General features: G+C 45.8%; 1 protein-coding gene across 1 annotated transcript; it reads left to right on the top strand.

Annotated features, from left to right (window-relative positions):
- The first annotated feature begins 3,209 nt into the window (after window positions 1-3,209).
- PDCL3 (phosducin like 3) lies at window positions 3,210-13,458 on the top strand. Its single transcript, XM_082851319.1, has 6 exons — window positions 3,210-3,276; window positions 5,812-5,941; window positions 8,384-8,474; window positions 8,660-8,803; window positions 9,704-9,912; window positions 12,067-13,458. The coding sequence occupies exons 1-6, from the start codon at window positions 3,271-3,273 to the stop codon at window positions 12,207-12,209; spliced, it is 723 nt and encodes a 240-aa protein (XP_082707445.1). The 5' UTR covers window positions 3,210-3,270; the 3' UTR covers window positions 12,210-13,458.
- The last annotated feature ends 2,687 nt before the right edge of the window (window positions 13,459-16,145 follow it).

The following is a 16,145-nucleotide window of genomic DNA, read 5'->3' on the forward strand; positions in this document are numbered from 1 at the left end:
CTTCATCCATTCTCTTCTCCCCCTACCCTCCACTTCTGATACCCACAAGTCTTGTCTCTTTTTCTGTGAGTTTTATTGTTTGCTTTTTTAGATTCCACATATAAGTGCCTTAAAGAGAGACTCCAAGATCAAATGTGTTTCAGGCCTCACAAAACTTATCTGCCCCTAAATAAAAGTTTATCAGAGGATTCTCACTCCCAACTTTCTGTTGCTACCACTTGATCTCCATACCCCCTTATCCTACAACAAGTTAACCACTTCATGAATTTCTGATTTCTTCTTTCTGTGAGTATTTTTGCAAAGTTAAGCATATTTGAATATACATACACGTATTCTTATTTAACCTTTTATTTTACACCAAAGGTGGCATGTATGTATTCACTATTTTTATGCAAATTTTTAAAATTTAATTTTTATATTATAGTTGATTTACAATGTTGTATTAGTTTCAGGTGTACAGCACAGTGAATCAGTTATACATATACATATATCCATTCTTTTTCAGATTCCTTTCCCATATAGGTTACTATAGACTATGGAGTAGAGTTCCCTGTGCTATGCAGTAGGTCCTTGTTAACTATCTATGTTATATATAGTAGTGTGTATATGTTAATCCCAAACTCCTGATTTATCCCTCCCCCCACCTTTCCTCTTTGGTAATCATAAGTTTGTTTTCAAAGTCTGTGAGTCTGTTTCGTAAATAAGTTCATTTGTGTCATTTTCTTTATATTCCACGTATAAGTGATATAATATGATATTTGTCTTTCTCTGTTTGATTTGCTTCACTTAGTATGATGATCTCTAGGTCCATCCATGTTGCTGCAAATGGCATTATGTCATTCATTTTTATGGCTGAGTAGTATTCCATTGTATATATGTACCACATCTCCTTTATCCATTCCTCTGTCAATGGACATTTAGGTTGCTTCCACGTCTTGACTAATGTAAATAGTGCTGTCAAATCTGTCATTTTCTAAAATTTGATTTTCTGGATTTTGAGTAATAGTTATCAAAGCCTCTTTCCATTTTTAGGTTATAAAGAAATCATCCCATGTTTTAATCTAGTACTCTTCGCTTTTAATTTTTAATCTAACATACACTGGGAAGTACATATCCAATTTTATCTATTTTCAAATGGCTATCCAATTGCCCCAACACCATTTATTAAAGAGCCCATCCCTTACCCCAACAGACTGAGATGCCATCTGAAGCAAACAGTAATGTTTGTATGCACTTGGCTCTATTTTCAGACTTGTTCTGAACTTCCTGCTCCATTGATCTATTTGTCTATTCCTGCATCAATACCACATTGTTTTAATATCTAGTTGGGCTAGTTGTCCCCTCAGTCTCCCATTCTTATTGTTTATCATAAAATCTTTAGAATCAACCTGTCTACCCTCAGAAAGTAATTTGTTAGGTTTTTAAAGTGAGATTGTGTTAAATTTTACACTTTGACTTGGAGAAAATTGACATCTCTGTGATGTTGAGTCATTCCACCCAAAAATGAGGGATTTCTTTCCATTCATTCAAGTCTACTTTCGTTATCTTCAGGAATGTTTTATAATTTTCTCACGTAGGTTTTTGTGTACTTCTTGAGTTTATTCGTAGGTGCTTATTTTTCTTTTCTGGTGTTACTGTAATTAGGGTCCATTTTATCTTCTAGTTTGTTATTATAAATACAGACTAAGGTGATTTTTGTATGTTAATTTACTATCCTGCTCCTATACCGAATTCTCAGATTGTTAGTATGAATTTAAGACTTGATACTCCCAGGGTTTTCCAAGTATGCTATCATATCATATCACTCACAGATAGAAATCTTTTTTTCCAATTCTTTTCTTTTTCCATTCTTACAGTTCCAATTTTTTCTCCTGAGCCTTAATTATTTTCTTCAGAGCTAAGAGTGATGGAATGATGGACAGAAGTTTCTGGGGAGGTGGGAGGGACGGCAGTCTGGAGCACGGGAGGATAGAGTCTTTGACCAAAGTGGGAGAGGCACCTTTCTCAGAGAGGAGAAGGCAGTAGAGTTTGAGCCTTTGGCTTGTTAATCTCCTCTGGAGAGAGGGATCACGGGGTGGGGGTGGAGGTGAGTGTTGGCCACCGGAAGTAACAGGGCTTGGAAAGAGAAAAGGGTAAAATAGCGCCCCCTCTAGTGCTGTGGAGGACACTAAGCTTAGCACTGGGCCAAACCCACTCTAAACTAGCCTGGGTCCTGACTTTTCTGGTGAAACCAGGAAAATTCATTCACAGTTTGCTGCCAAATAAATGAATAACCAAATGTTTTAAGTGACCTATAATTCTGTGGGAAGGAGTTAGCTAATCTTAAGAATCCTTATAAATGATTAAATCAAAGCTCCTTGCCTTCAAGAAGTCATTTGATTCACTTTATATCAATGGTTGTGTATATTAGCAACACCTGAGGATCTTTAAGAAAATAATCAGTTCCAGGTCCCATTGCTAGAGATTTAATTTGGGGATGGAGCCCCAGGGTAGCTGCAGTTTTTGGAAGGCCCCCAGGTGGTTCTAATGTAGCCAAAGTTGAGCGTCCTAGCCTACCCCATAGATGTGTGGGTCTGTGTTACCTGTGTCTGCTTAAGCTGCCAGGAGGCGGCCACCTAGCTCAGATGTGCAGGGAGCAGTATTGCTTTCTTAACTCAAATTCCAAGTGCTGCATACACAGAAGCCTGGGGCCCAGCCCCTGTATCTTACAATTCAGTTTGCTGAGTTCTACTCGGTACCTCCAGTGTGCCCCGCAAAGGGCTAAGCACTTCTGCAAATATAAAACGCCTGAGGCTCAACCAGGTGAAGAGACTGTCACCTTTCTGTTTTAGGTAACCCTGCATCATTTTTAGTTGTAACACTGAATCACTGAAACGCGTTTCTAATTCTAACTTCTTGGGCACAGACCTCAGACACCTTCGGCCCGCGGCGGAAGGCCCCTCGGTCCCGCAGCGGACGGCACCTCGACCTCAGGGCTCGGAGGCCGAAGACCTGCCCTAATTAGGTAGCGCCCGGGGATTGGCTCAGAGTCGCACTTGTAGGCGCGTCCTGCCTCGCGCACGCGCACAGCTTTCGCGCCAGTCTCTTGAGAAGCGGGCGCAGGCTCAGAGGAGAGAGTTCGCTTTACGCTGGCTCCGCCCAGCTCGCTCCCGGGGGGCGGGGCGAAGGCCGGGCTGGGAGAAGAATGGGGCGGCGGCTGCGCGCGTGCGCGGAAGAGAGCTGAGGGGTGGTTAGGCCGTCGCCGGCCGGGCTCGAGGGAGTTGTGAGAAAATGCAGGTGAGCAAGCCGGGGGGCGCGACGTCTGGAGGCTGCGGCCGTTCGTTTGTCCCGCTGGGTCTGCGCCGGCGGCGGGCTGTCCTTGCCAGACCTATGGGAAGCGCCGGGCCCCGCAGGCACGGGGAGGCCACGCGAGGCTAGGCTGGCGCAGGCGCGGTGCGGACGGGCGGGCGTGGTGCCGCGGGTCCGCGGGCTGGGCGTCCCCACGCCGTGTGTCCCACTCTGGAATCTCAGCCCTGGGGGCTGCCTCTGCTTGAGCTCGTCTCCCGTCTCTCCGGGTCTTAACTGAGAGTTACTTCCTACTTGTTAACTCTCTTAGCGAGCACCTGAGCAGGTGCGTTGTGGACCCCTTCGCGGATGGAAGCTGAGGCTTGCACGAGTGGAGGGTCCCGCCTGGGGGGTGGGGTGTCCCATAACATAACCCGTGTTCTGACTCCACCTAGAGCAGGGTGAGGGGTTATTACACCCTCCCCGCCACGTTGGTGTTCAGGTTGACAGGTGCGCCCCCTCTGGCCTCCCTGGCTTCCAGAGCTCAGCCCGAGGGTCCCGCAGCCCAGTTACTTTCCATCTTAAAATGGATAAAACCACATCCCCCAGTTTTGTTCTTTCATTGTATCAGGAATTTGCTAATGGAATTTGACTAAAACCCACGGAAAAGTGGGAAAAAATGACACCGTGGAAATGGATGCTTTTATGAGAAAATCTCTGACAACTCAGTTTGGTCACTGTTGAAGGACCCTTCTCCAGAGGTCGTTCTGCTGCCTCCCGGATCTCGCTGGGGTCAGGAATCCTGAGGGACTCATCTCTGACTCGGCGGCAAAAGGGAGATGGAGTTAGTATGGGTTTGATTAGGGGCTGGAGAGGACGATCATCTCCAAATCCAGCGCGTCTGGTGAAGAGGAAACTCAGGGCCGCCCTGGCCTCCTTTGCATCCTCTGTCCTTCAGGTCTCGGCTTAAAAACATCTCCTCCTTCCTGACCACCCTGTGTGGAAAGGATTCTGTTAGGTTTTTTTTTTTTTTTTTTTTTTTTTTTGCGGTACGCGGGCCTCTCACTGCTGTGGCCTCTCCCGTTGCGGAGCACAGGCTCCGGACGCGCAGGCCCAGCGGCCATGGCTCACGGGCCCAGCTGCTCCGCGGCATGTGGGATCTTCCCGGACCGGGGCACGAACCCGTGTCCGCTGCACCGGCAGGCGGACTCTCCACCACTGCGCCACCAGGGAAGCCCCTAGTTTTTCTTTTGACATATTTCAGCAGGACTGGGACAAGGAGCTGGGGCTGAGGCCTGGTTATCCCTGTGCCCTTTCCACAGCTCCCTGGTTTCATATTCCAGACCAGGTCCGTGAGCAGTGTTCCCGCCAAGCAGTGCCAAACCAGGGTTTGGGCCGCTGGGTTCTGGAGCTAAGAGCCCACTTCGACATTTATCCTTCTGACATTTGATCCTGGTGGATTTGACGTGTTCCAGCCTGGCGCTGTGGCTGTCCCAGGCTTGTGAGGATTAACTAGGTAGATACAGGTAAAGGGCTTCGCAGGGTCCCAGCACCTAGGACTCAATAAGCAGCAGCCGCTGTGAGCTCTTCCACGGGATCTCAGCTCTTCCTCTCAGGTTTGGGCGTTAGAGAGTCAATCAGGCTCTTTTCCCTCTGATTTTCCTGCAGCCACTCAGGGCTTTAGGATGCTTGATCTCCGCACTCAGGCCCTTTGCACAGGCTGGTCCCTCTGCCTGGAAAGTAATTTCCTAAGTTTTCACTCCTCTTTGTGGTTTCGTCTCACCCTCCAGTCATGGTTAAACGTCACCTCTTCTGAAAGAACGTCCTTGGCCATCCTGTGGAATGCAGGCCCCCTGGAACTCTCTAGCTCAGCAGCCTGTTGGTCATTGCATTTGCCATAATTTGTAATATATCTCTTTGTATATTTAATTATTCATTGCCTATCTCTTCCTCTCACCTGTAAAGTAGATGACTTTGGCGTTCACCGTGCTTCCCTACCATCTAGTACAATAATTTACATATAGTAGGTATTTAATAAATACCTGCCGAGCGAATCCCTCCAAGTCATGAATGAAAATACCAGAAGCCAGGTCAGAGCCTTGCTGTTAGCACTGATGCCGATCTGCACATCATAGCCCGATTTTTACCCCAGGACAGGAAGATTGGAACAGGGGTTGTGGGTCTTTTGACACTTTCTCAGAAATAGGCCACAGAATAGTTTGGTGTGAATTCCCCTTCCCACCACTTTCCCATTTTTTTTTCTTTCTTTTGCGGTACGCGGGCCTCTCACTGTTGTGGCCTCTCCCGTTGCGGAGCACAGTCTCCGGACGCGCAGGCTCAGCGGCCATGGCTCACGGGCCCAGCCGCTCCGCGGCATGTGGGATCCTCCCGGACCGGGGCACGAACCCGCATCCCCTGCATCGGCAGGGGGACTCTCATCCACTGCGCCACCAGGGAAGCCCCACTTTCCCATTTGACCCCTCCTTACCCATGGCGCCCTCCACAGTGGACTTGGCACTCATGGTATCCTTGGTCCACCTGCTCTAGGACCCCAATGCAGACACCGAGTGGAATGACATCTTACGCAGAAAGGGCATCTTGCCCTCAAAGGAGAGTTTGAAAGATGTGGAGAAGCAGGCAGAAGAGGAGGAGCAGCGGGTCCTTCAGCAGTCCATTGGTGAGCGTGCCGCTGCTCGTTACTGCGCGTCTGTCTGCTCAGGAGACAACTCGCCAGGCCTCTCACTGCTTTGGTGGAAGGATCCTCTGAGCAAGAGCTGGGAGCCAGGGCTTGGAGTGCTGAGCTGGATGCTGCCTCTGGGGTCTCAGGCGGGTCGCAGGGCGTCTCTGGCTTCAGCTTGCTGGGCCACAGAATTAGGGGGACTTCAGAGGCCCCCTCCGTTTCCACAGTTCCTCGTCTGTTTCGGATGAGCACGTGATAACCCCGAGGAAAGTATTTCCAAGTCTTGACTCTCCTGGTCTGTGATTCACTTTGGATAATGTCATGGAAATCTGCTCAAAAGTTTTTAGTGTTTGTATTCTCGTGAGGGTATACTTTATCTTTGTGGTTTGATTACGGATATTAAAATAGCTTGATTTGGGGAAGCATAAGATGTTTGCAGTGTACAGGGTCTAGGAGAGGGGCTTTCTCACATGTAGCGTATCACCTGAATCGGAATCCCTTGGGGTGCTTGTCCCCCCCCCCAAGAAAAACACACACACACAACAACACACAGAACCTACTGGAACAGAATCTCTGGGGGTAAGGCCCAGGACTCTGCATATTAAACCAGTGCTTCAAAGAGTTTCTGATTTACGCCAAAGTTTGAGAACCATTGACCACAGGGGCTAGGCCTTTTGTCCCCTGTTGACATGTTAGAGCTAACTTAGAGAAGGATTTATTACAAAGCGTTTATCCTGCAAATGTTTACTGAAGGATTGCTGTGTGCTGGGTGTTGTTCCTAGGCAGTGGGGCCTTAGCTGTGCACGGGTCGGACAAAACCCCCTGTCCTCTTGGAGCTTACATTCTAGCGGGAGAGACAGACAGTAAATGATACGTGAGTGAAATGTAGGAAGATAAGACAGGAAGGGGTCGGAGGAGGGGTGGGTATAATCGCAGAAAGGGTCGGAGAGGGCCCCCTGGCAGTTGAGTAGGCCTGAGGGAGGTGAGTGAGAAGTGGAAAGCATGTTGGAGAATCCGCCGGGGAGCCAGCAGGGCTGGGAGACAGTAGTAGGAGCTTCAAAGAGGCAACCAGGGTTCGGACCATTTAGGACCTTGTAGCTTCTAGTACGGACCTTGGCTTTGCTGCCAAATGAGGTGGATGTCACTGGAGGTTTGAACAGAGGAGTGCCGTGTCCTCTGTGTTGACAGCACCGTCCTGTTGTTGCCTTACTGAGTGCAGACTGTGGGGAGGCAAGGCAGGAAGGGGGGAGACCAGTCTGGAAAAGGCTGCAGTGGTACCTTCGGCAAATGGTACCATTGGCTTGGAGCAGCGCGGTGGGTGGGAGTGGCCAGACCTGGGTGTGTTGTGAAGGTAGGACTGACAGGAGTTGCTTATGGATCCTATGATGGTGTGAGGGAAGGTAAGTCAAGGATGACTGCAGGGCTCTGGACTCCAGCGGCCAGAAGGATGGAGTTACCACCAGCTGAGATGCGGAAGGCTCGGGGAGGAGCAGGTTTGGAGGTAAGATCAGGAGCTCTGTTTGTGACATGGTCACTTTGAGATTTTTGTTAGACGAATAGAGATGGTAAGAGAGCAGCTGGGGATGCTGTCCCAAGCCAGAGAAGTACGGGCTGGAGGCATAACTTCGGGAGTTGTCAGCACGTTGCTAGTATTTAAAGCTGTGAGATGCGGTCAACCAAGGGAGTGAGTATCAATAAGGAAGAAAACGAGTCCAGTCAGCAAAGGGCCTGAGGGAGGGGCAGCCATAGAGGGAGGGAGAGAGGGGGCCAGAGGAAGATAGGCTTTTGGGGAGGAGGTGGTGATGGGTTGGGTCAGATGTGCTCATCCGTTGAGAAAACAGAGGTCATTATTGACCTTGATAAGAGCAGTTTCGGGTAGTGATGGGGTGGGGGTCTGGGGACAAAGGCCTGACGTGATGTCAAGAAGCAAGGGTGTTTATGGCAATAAAACAAAATACAGATTTTATAGCAGTTGATTAAAAGAAAAGGTAGAGCTGCCTAGCACTCACAAGAGAAGACCAGGGGATAGCCCTTTCACTCTAGGAAGGGTGTGCTGGGGAGGACCTCAGTGGGTATCCTCCATCTCCTCAGAGGCATGAGAGCTGTTATGCACCTGTCCGTGAATGTCTGTGCTTGAAGATCCGGCCAGGTTAGCTCAGGCAAATACAGCTCTCCTCTTTTATAAACTTGGGAAACTTCCCGTTTGTATCCTTATTGTGTGGAGGTAAGAGAGCCAGGCCGGCAGCTGTCTTTTAAATACACCCTCCCCTTCTTATTTACTAGTGTAACACCTTAAGTACTTTTTATTTGGGTTTTGGTGGGCTGGGGATCTTTTGGTGTTGCATGCACTCCTTTAGGAAAAGAGTGAAGCGAAGAAAACCAAAATGTGTTTGTTCATCTTTCACATTTCTGGTTTCTTGCCAACTCAATGACATCCAGTGAAAACTTATGAAGACATGACTTTGGAAGAACTGGAGGATAATGAAGACGAATTTAATGAGGAAGACGAACGTGCAGTTGCAATGTACAGGTTAGTGCCACCCAGAGGGACTGCTTGGCTTTTTGTGTGGCACTAAAATGTGTGTCCTTTGAAACATTAATAAATCTGGCAAATCAATAAATAAACCTGGACCTTTACAAAGGTTGCCGTGTGAAAGGGGTGGTGTGTGTGTGTGTGTGTTTGTAAGATGTCTCTCTCTTCCTTCTGTTGTGCAGGCAGCAAAGACTGGCGGAGTGGAAAGCAACCCAACTGAAGAATAAATTTGGAGAAGTTTTGGAAATCTCAGGAAAGGATTATGTTCAAGAAGTTACCAAAGCCGGTGAGGGCTTGTGGGTCATCTTGCACCTTTACAGACAAGGGTGAGCTGATCTCATGACTGTATTTAAATGTTAATTTGAATTTATATCTTGAACATCTCAGGCTTAATCCACCCAGGAGGTTTTTTTGTTTTTTGGGGTTTTTTTTTTGCGGTACGCGGACCTCTCACTGTTGTGGCCTCTCCCGTTGTGGAGCACAGGCTCCAGATGCGCAGGCTCCCCTGCATTGGCAGGCGGATTCTCAACCACTGAGCCACCAGGGAAGCCCTGTTTTTTGTTTTTTTAACTCGTGTTTTTGTTGCTGATTTGCCCAAACCTTATAGCCTAATTTTTGTCTTAAGACTTTCAAATTAATATGTGACTAATAGGAATGCTTTTGTTACAGTGTAGCAGAGGAGACTCTTTTTTTTATTTTTTCAATTGTAAATGAATTCCTCAGTCACTTGTCCCTCTGGAGAAGCTCAAGCATTTCACAATTCCACGTAGTGAATCACTCTCGTCGATGGTGAGGGCAACCTTTGTGAGAATTGTCCATGGCAAGTGAGGCAGTGGCCCCCCGGCGCTTCTCACCTCCAATTTTATTCCCATCCTGTGGAGTCTAATGCTTGTGTAGGGAGTTTCTTTGAAGCAGGAAATGCTTTCTGAATCACACATTTTAAGCCTTGAATGCTCTCGCCTATAGAAGAGCAAGACAGTTACCTTTTACATTGGAGCTGTGTTTCTAACTTATTCTTCGGTCAAATTAAGTTGGGCTTTGGATTTTGAGTTCCTCCCTTTGCCTAAACATGTTAGAAAGTTTTTTCTAAATGTTAGTTCATCTTGGCTGGAGTAGCAGAATCACTTGTGAAGTCATTATGAGGTTTTATGTAGGGCAGAAGGGTAGTTGAGATTTATTATGTACAAATGCAGAATCACAGTTGGCTTCTGTTTCTCTTTTTATAGGATTCCCCTGTGTGCCCTGATAAATCAGCACTTTATTGGACTTGCCAGGAAGTTTCCTGATGTCAAATTTATCAAAGCCATATCAACCACCTGCATACCCAACTATCCTGATAGGAATCTGCCCACAATATTTGTGTACCTTGAAGGTGATATCAAGGCTCAATTTATTGGACCTCTGGTGTTCGGTGGCATGAACCTGACAATGGATGGTAAGGGCCTCTTTGAGGTGCGCGTGGGAGATGGGGAGGAGGTGCTTCTGTTGACGAGGGTGCCTGTTTCCTAGACACACATTAGGATGACTTGTCAGATTCACCTTTGCCCCCATGTGAGTGGTTGTAAAAAGGGAAGAAGCACGTTGAATCTGTCATCTTAGACAAGTCATTGGGGGCAGTTACAACTGGGCTCTAGTAATTCTCAGTTAAAAGAGGGCACAATGCACTTTAAAATATTTAATATTAATGTCTGATGTGTTTTATTTGTCCCTACAGTTGAATATGTTCGTTTTTACTGGTAGCTCAAGATCACATCGTTCATTTCTTGTTTAATTCACATGAACGTTATTAGTGACACATGCTTATATGTATCTGCATATGTACAAATGTACATATATATAAATCTATAGATATTTTTTCTCAGTTGAATAGTAGCTTTTAAATTAAAAGTTTAGGGCTTCCCTGGTGGTGCAGTGGTTGAGAGTCTGCCTGCCGATGCAGGGGACACGGGTTCGTGCCCCGGTCCGGGAGGATCCCACATGCTGCGGAGCAGCTGGGCCCGTGAGCCATGGCCGCTGAGCCTGCGCGTCCGGAGCCTGTGCTCCGCAACGGGAGAGGCCACAACAGTGAGAAGCCTGCGTACCACCAAAAAAAAAAAAAAAAAAGTTTATTCTCCCTCTTAACTCCTGAAGGATATGTTTTTTTTTTCCTGCCTGTTACACAGGAGGTGTTAAAATACATATGCACACATAACATGAGAGAGAGAAGCTGAGGCCTGCAGGTTTCTTGATAAGTCGAATTCTTTATCTGTTTAGTGAAATAGTATGTCCAACTGTGCTTTAGTTAGTAGTCTTTAGAAATGTGTGTTAAAATATGACTTTATATTCTACTTTATGTAACTCTTTATGTAAGATATTCAACCGGGAAAAGTATAAACATATACATACATACATAGACACACATATGTTACATATGTGTGTCTAAAAGTATAAACATATACATACATAGACACACATATGTTACATCAGTTATGCATTATTCCAGTGTTCAGAGGCATATGGAGTTTCAAACTAAATATGGGTTTGCTTCTTATTTTGGTCTTTTCGCACACCATGAGGGAAGAGAGATAGGTATACAATAATAATTATAGTTTTTATTTCTAGGAAAATTTCATTTGAGGATTAGTGAACATATAAAATAGTGATTACTGCATATAAATGAACAGTAACATTAAATACATTCATTTATACATATGTGTGAATTTAAATATATTCTTAAGAATCAGAAATCTTTAAAAAAATCATTTTTAAGAAATTTGTTGAATTTTTATCACACTGAACCAAGGTACCTAGAGCTGAAAATACTGGTGGAGCACTTTGAATTAACACGACTCAGTAAAATTGGTGTTCAGATTTTAACAGAAGTTTCTAGTTGGTAGAGCATCACTTAACCAGGCTATTTGTAGTAGAATCTCTCAGCTGTCCCTCAGTCCTGCCTGGGGTCTTTTCTGCAGTGGAAAAATACATCACTTGATTGTGCTTCACAAGGTCTCACACCCATGTGGAGTTTCACTGATTACAAGAGCAAAAAATACAGGAGCTGAGCCTTTAGTCACTAATTCTTTATTTTCTGGTACTTTTAAAAATTATTATTACTTGGAACAAATGTATCAGACCTAGGATGTCATCATACATTGAGCCTTTGACTCTTAATAGGTTGAGATATTGGACATGAGGTTTAAGAATTTCCTTTTGTTAACCAAATTTAGAGTTAATGATTAGAGTGCCAGCAGGACTGTGAAAAGTATTTCCTTTACATGTTTCATGCTGATTTCTTTCCTGGGAAATTGTGCAAGCCGAGAAACTAGCTGTTAGAAGATAGATTTAGTCTCTGTTTTTTATTTTAGTTATCATAGAGGTTCAAATGTATGTAATATCCCATTTGACCTCATCTTCTGGAAAAGTGTTTGCAGGTATTTTTTTCCTTAAGGGTCTGATTTTTCCCTTTCTTCCAGGCACCTTATAAATATGGCCCTCAAATTAAATTGTCATCAAATGTTGATGATCGTAGCTTCTGCTTAGAAAAACACTGTGGCTTGAGGGCCCCTTGCAGACTGTGTCTTAGGTGATTTGCTTTTTCTTTATCCTGTAGAGTTGGAGTGGAAATTGTCTGAGTCTGGAGCAGTCAAGACAAGCCTGGAGGAAAACCCTAAGAAACCCATAGAAGATGTGCTGCTTTCGTCCGTGCTGTGCTCCGTCCCCGCCAGGAGGGCCAGTGATTCCGAGGATGACTAAGGCTGCGGCCCTGGTAACCTGATGAGCTTGCTTGATGTGACACATCATCTGAATTGTTTTTAAAAGGAACAAGTAGGAACGTATAGTTTGGTTTTAGCCTTTTATAACTATGTTTCAAATCTCATAGATCTCAGAAGCAATCATTGCTGGGAATCCTTTTAAATTTCTTGGAACTCTCTTTTTAAATTAACAGTATTTCCTTAAGGAAAAAATAAAAGCCAGATATTAGTATGGCAGGTGTCTATGTTTTCCTCACTTGTATTTTAGGTAAGCTGTAAAGCTATTCACTATTTGTTCACATAAAACTATAAAAGAAGAAATATGGAGGGTGTTTTTTTTTTTTAGTAATGTGAGTAAATTATACAGTGGAAAATGGCAAGGTAAGCTTTGCATTTATATTATTATTTGTTTTTATTCTTTTATAGAGGTAGCAACAGGATGATTAACTCAAATAAAATAAAGGTGTAATTGGTAGGAAGAAGTCTTAGTATTTATCCTATTTAGAAGAAATAGACAATAATTTTGGGGAAACAAATACTGCCTTATCAAAGCAGTAACTAAAAGATTCCAATTTACCGCCATTTAGGGTAAAATATTTTTTCTGGTTAAAGTAATTTTTTGTCTCAGGCTGTTGAGATGTCAGTCTCAGTTACTGTAAAAGGTCACCTTACATTCTTCTTTGGAAATAGATATAAGCACACACATTAATAGATAACGAGTATCTCAATCAGTCAGTAAAATATATAGCAAGATGTTTTCTGAACCAGAATCCTCTTAGCATTTACCACTTCTTGCCAAATTGACATTGACAGAATATTTAGGGGAACCGTTATTCCTTCATGCTTGTGTTGAGTGATGTAGTACTCAGTGCTGGTTTGACTCTTAAAAGTATGAATCAGAGAGGGCACAAAGTTCCTTCAGATTATTGTCCTTTATTTTTGCCGTAATTTGGAAAATAACAAGCAGCTGTGACCCATTTGATCTGTCCGAACGATCTGTGTTAGTGACTTTGTTTCTCTACATGTGAGAGCCAGCACTGCTGATGAAAACATACTCTGTGTCATAGTCTTCCTTGAAGGGTTTCTCATGAAATTTTAGTTGCAGGGTCGAAATAAGCTTGGTCAGTTCTGTCACTCGTCTACTGGTCCCATGGGTTAGTTTTTCTGTTGTCAGCTGCCATCAGAGTGAAGTGCGGTGGTGCAAGCGTGGCTGCTGCATTGGCCTGAGAGCTGCGGTGCACATAACTCCCGGGGGAGAGAGCTGTGCCCGAGTGTGGTCGGGGGCTGCGTCCACCGTGACAGGGCAGCAGACTTCATTCCACTGCGGAGCCCGTACAGGGCGTGATTCTCAACATATGCTGTGCCACTTTGATCTATGTTCCTGTGAAATCTTGCCTCCATGCAGACTCGGGCACTTGGTTTGCACTCAGAAGCTCAGGTGTCCATGGACTTGGTCGATGAGCTCTGTCTGACCACACTGCTCCCAGGCCCCAGGAAGCTGTTCAGTCGTTCTGACTGAACTTGATTTAAAAAGGGGGAGAGAGCAACATGTCTGTCCTAGAATTAGTGTCGTGATTTCGAACCTGTTGTGCAGACTTCTGCAGGTTAGTTAATTCTAGGAGACTTTGCTGTGTTACTACCATTAACTTCTTTCTGTTTCATTTGGAGCATTTGTGATGTGCTAGAGGTGATACAGCTTGGCTCTTAAGCATTGAGTTTGTCTCATTCCACAGCAGAAACACACAGCGACCAGGGAACACCAGCAAGATCCTGAGATTCTGAGATTCTGTCTCCTGGTGTTGGCAGGAAAGGTGTATGGGGAAGGCTGTGGAACAGGTGCTAGGAAACCCTTTCTAGTATTGGTGAGAAGTGGTTCCAGGAAGTTGTGATAGTAAGTAATTGGGAGAAGTGAGATGGAATAAGACCCTTGCCCCTCAGCATCAGTGGGTGTTGGTTCCAGGAGCCCCATGGGGTATCCTTGGATGTTCAGGCCCCTCGCAGCTCACTCTCCAGTCCTCAGAGTGTTTTCAGTCCGTGGTTGCTTGAATCCGCAGATGCGGAACCTGCAGATACAGAGGGCTGATTATAATCAAATACAGTTGATTCTTCTTTATTTTCCTTATTTTGTAGAGGAGGAAAAGGATACGGTTAGGTTGTATACACCCACCTCATTGCAGACCTGAATTTACACCCTCTTGTGCTGAGGTTGCAGACAGAACGGCTTCCTGGGGCATCTTCTTCCCGAAGTGCCTCAGAGAAGTCGTCCTGGATGCAAAAGACACTTTATGAGAGATGCGAAAGGGATGCTTAGAAGGGGGTCCTCTGTCACTAATGCCTCAGTTTTTCATCATTTATTACTTCCAGCTTTAAATTCTGTTTTCTTATATAACAAGCCCAGATTTTGCCAAAGTGCTTTTCAAGTGTGACAGGCCAAATGTGTTTTGACTGTGTCGCCTACTTTTTTTTGTTCAATTAATTAATTTATTTATTTTTGGCCTTCTTGGGTCTTTGTTGCTGCGCATGGCCTTTCTCTAGTTGGCAGAGAGTGAGGGCTACTCTTCGCTGTGGTGCGTGGGCTTCCCATTGTGGTGGCTTCTCTTGTTGCGGAGCATGGGCTCTAGGCGCACGGGCTTCAGTAGTGCGGCGCGTGGGCTCTAGAGCGCAGGCTCAGTAGTTGTGGCACATGGGCTTAGTTGCTCCGTGGCATGTGGGATCTTCCTGGACCAGGGCTCGAACCCATGTCCCTGGTGTTGGCAGGCGGATTCTTAACCACTGCACCACCAGGGAAGTCCCCTGTGTCGCCTACTTTAGAAGCGTGTTCCTATGGAAGTGGTTTTGTCCTGTTTATGGAAACCAGTTGTTCCTCATAAATAAACGCAGCCTTTTCGACAGGTGTTTGTGATGTTTACGTTCACACAGCCAATGGTCCGGGCTTTCCACACTCTGCAGACTGCCCCCGCTCGGTGACTCCACAGGGGAACTGTCACTCATGTGCTACCAGGAGTTCCCTGGGGCCAGTCTCACCACCCATCCCTGCAGTAGCCTCGTCTTCTCTGTGTTCAGTGTCCAGTCAAGATGGGTCTGCTCTCCACGGCTAAGCCATACCTTTATACTTTTGACCCCATTCTCCTCCACATTCTTTAGGACTTTGTTCTAGTAAGTCATCGTCTATCTCAGCCTCTCCCTTGATGTGGGGCCTCAGGCAGTAAGTGTTTGGGTCCAGTGTCAGGGACTGCTAGTTGCCTAACAAGGGCCAGGATTCCCCAGCTCTGCTCGAGCAGCAGTGGGATCAGCTAAGGATTAAACTCCCAGCCTCCCTTGGAGTTACGGGTTACCAGAGGGAGGTGGGCGGAAGTTGGCTGGGAGTTCTGGGCAAGCTTCTTAAGAAGGACAGACATTGTAGATGTGATTGCAGCCTCCTTGGGCGGTGGGGTGTGCTTACAGAGCCAGAGCAGAGAGGGTGGTATTTTTGATGCCACTGTGACCCAGCTCTTGACTGCCTTCTCTGGACTTCTCTTATTGGGAAAGAAGTAACGTCCGTCTCGGCTCTCTTAGAAGCAGCTTATGCATCTCCCGTTAAAGGCTCCTGCCCTTCAACAGTCAAAACCACAACCGATCTAAGCTTTCTACTCCCCGCTTTCAAACTACTCGGCGAAGCAGAGCAGGGTCTGTTCCCTACCTCTGCTTCCTCATCATTGCCCTTCAGTAACTTTATGAACCAGACCAGGACTTCCATTTCCATCTGTGAAAGACCAGATACTCTGAACAGCCCACCTGATGGTAACTCAAAATGTTGGATGGAACTTTTAAAAAATGTTCTTAAATGTGCCACTGAGCTGTCAAGAAAGGAATTCATCCTCTGAGGCCAGAAACAAAGTGAAAGCAGAACTGCGGAAAGATGGGCGAGCCTGTTTACCCCCCAGGGGCACGTACTCTT

The sequence above is a fragment of the Leucopleurus acutus genome (genome assembly GCF_964270905.1).
Source record: "Leucopleurus acutus genome assembly, chromosome: 12".
Lineage (NCBI taxonomy): Eukaryota > Metazoa > Chordata > Mammalia > Artiodactyla > Delphinidae > Leucopleurus > Leucopleurus acutus.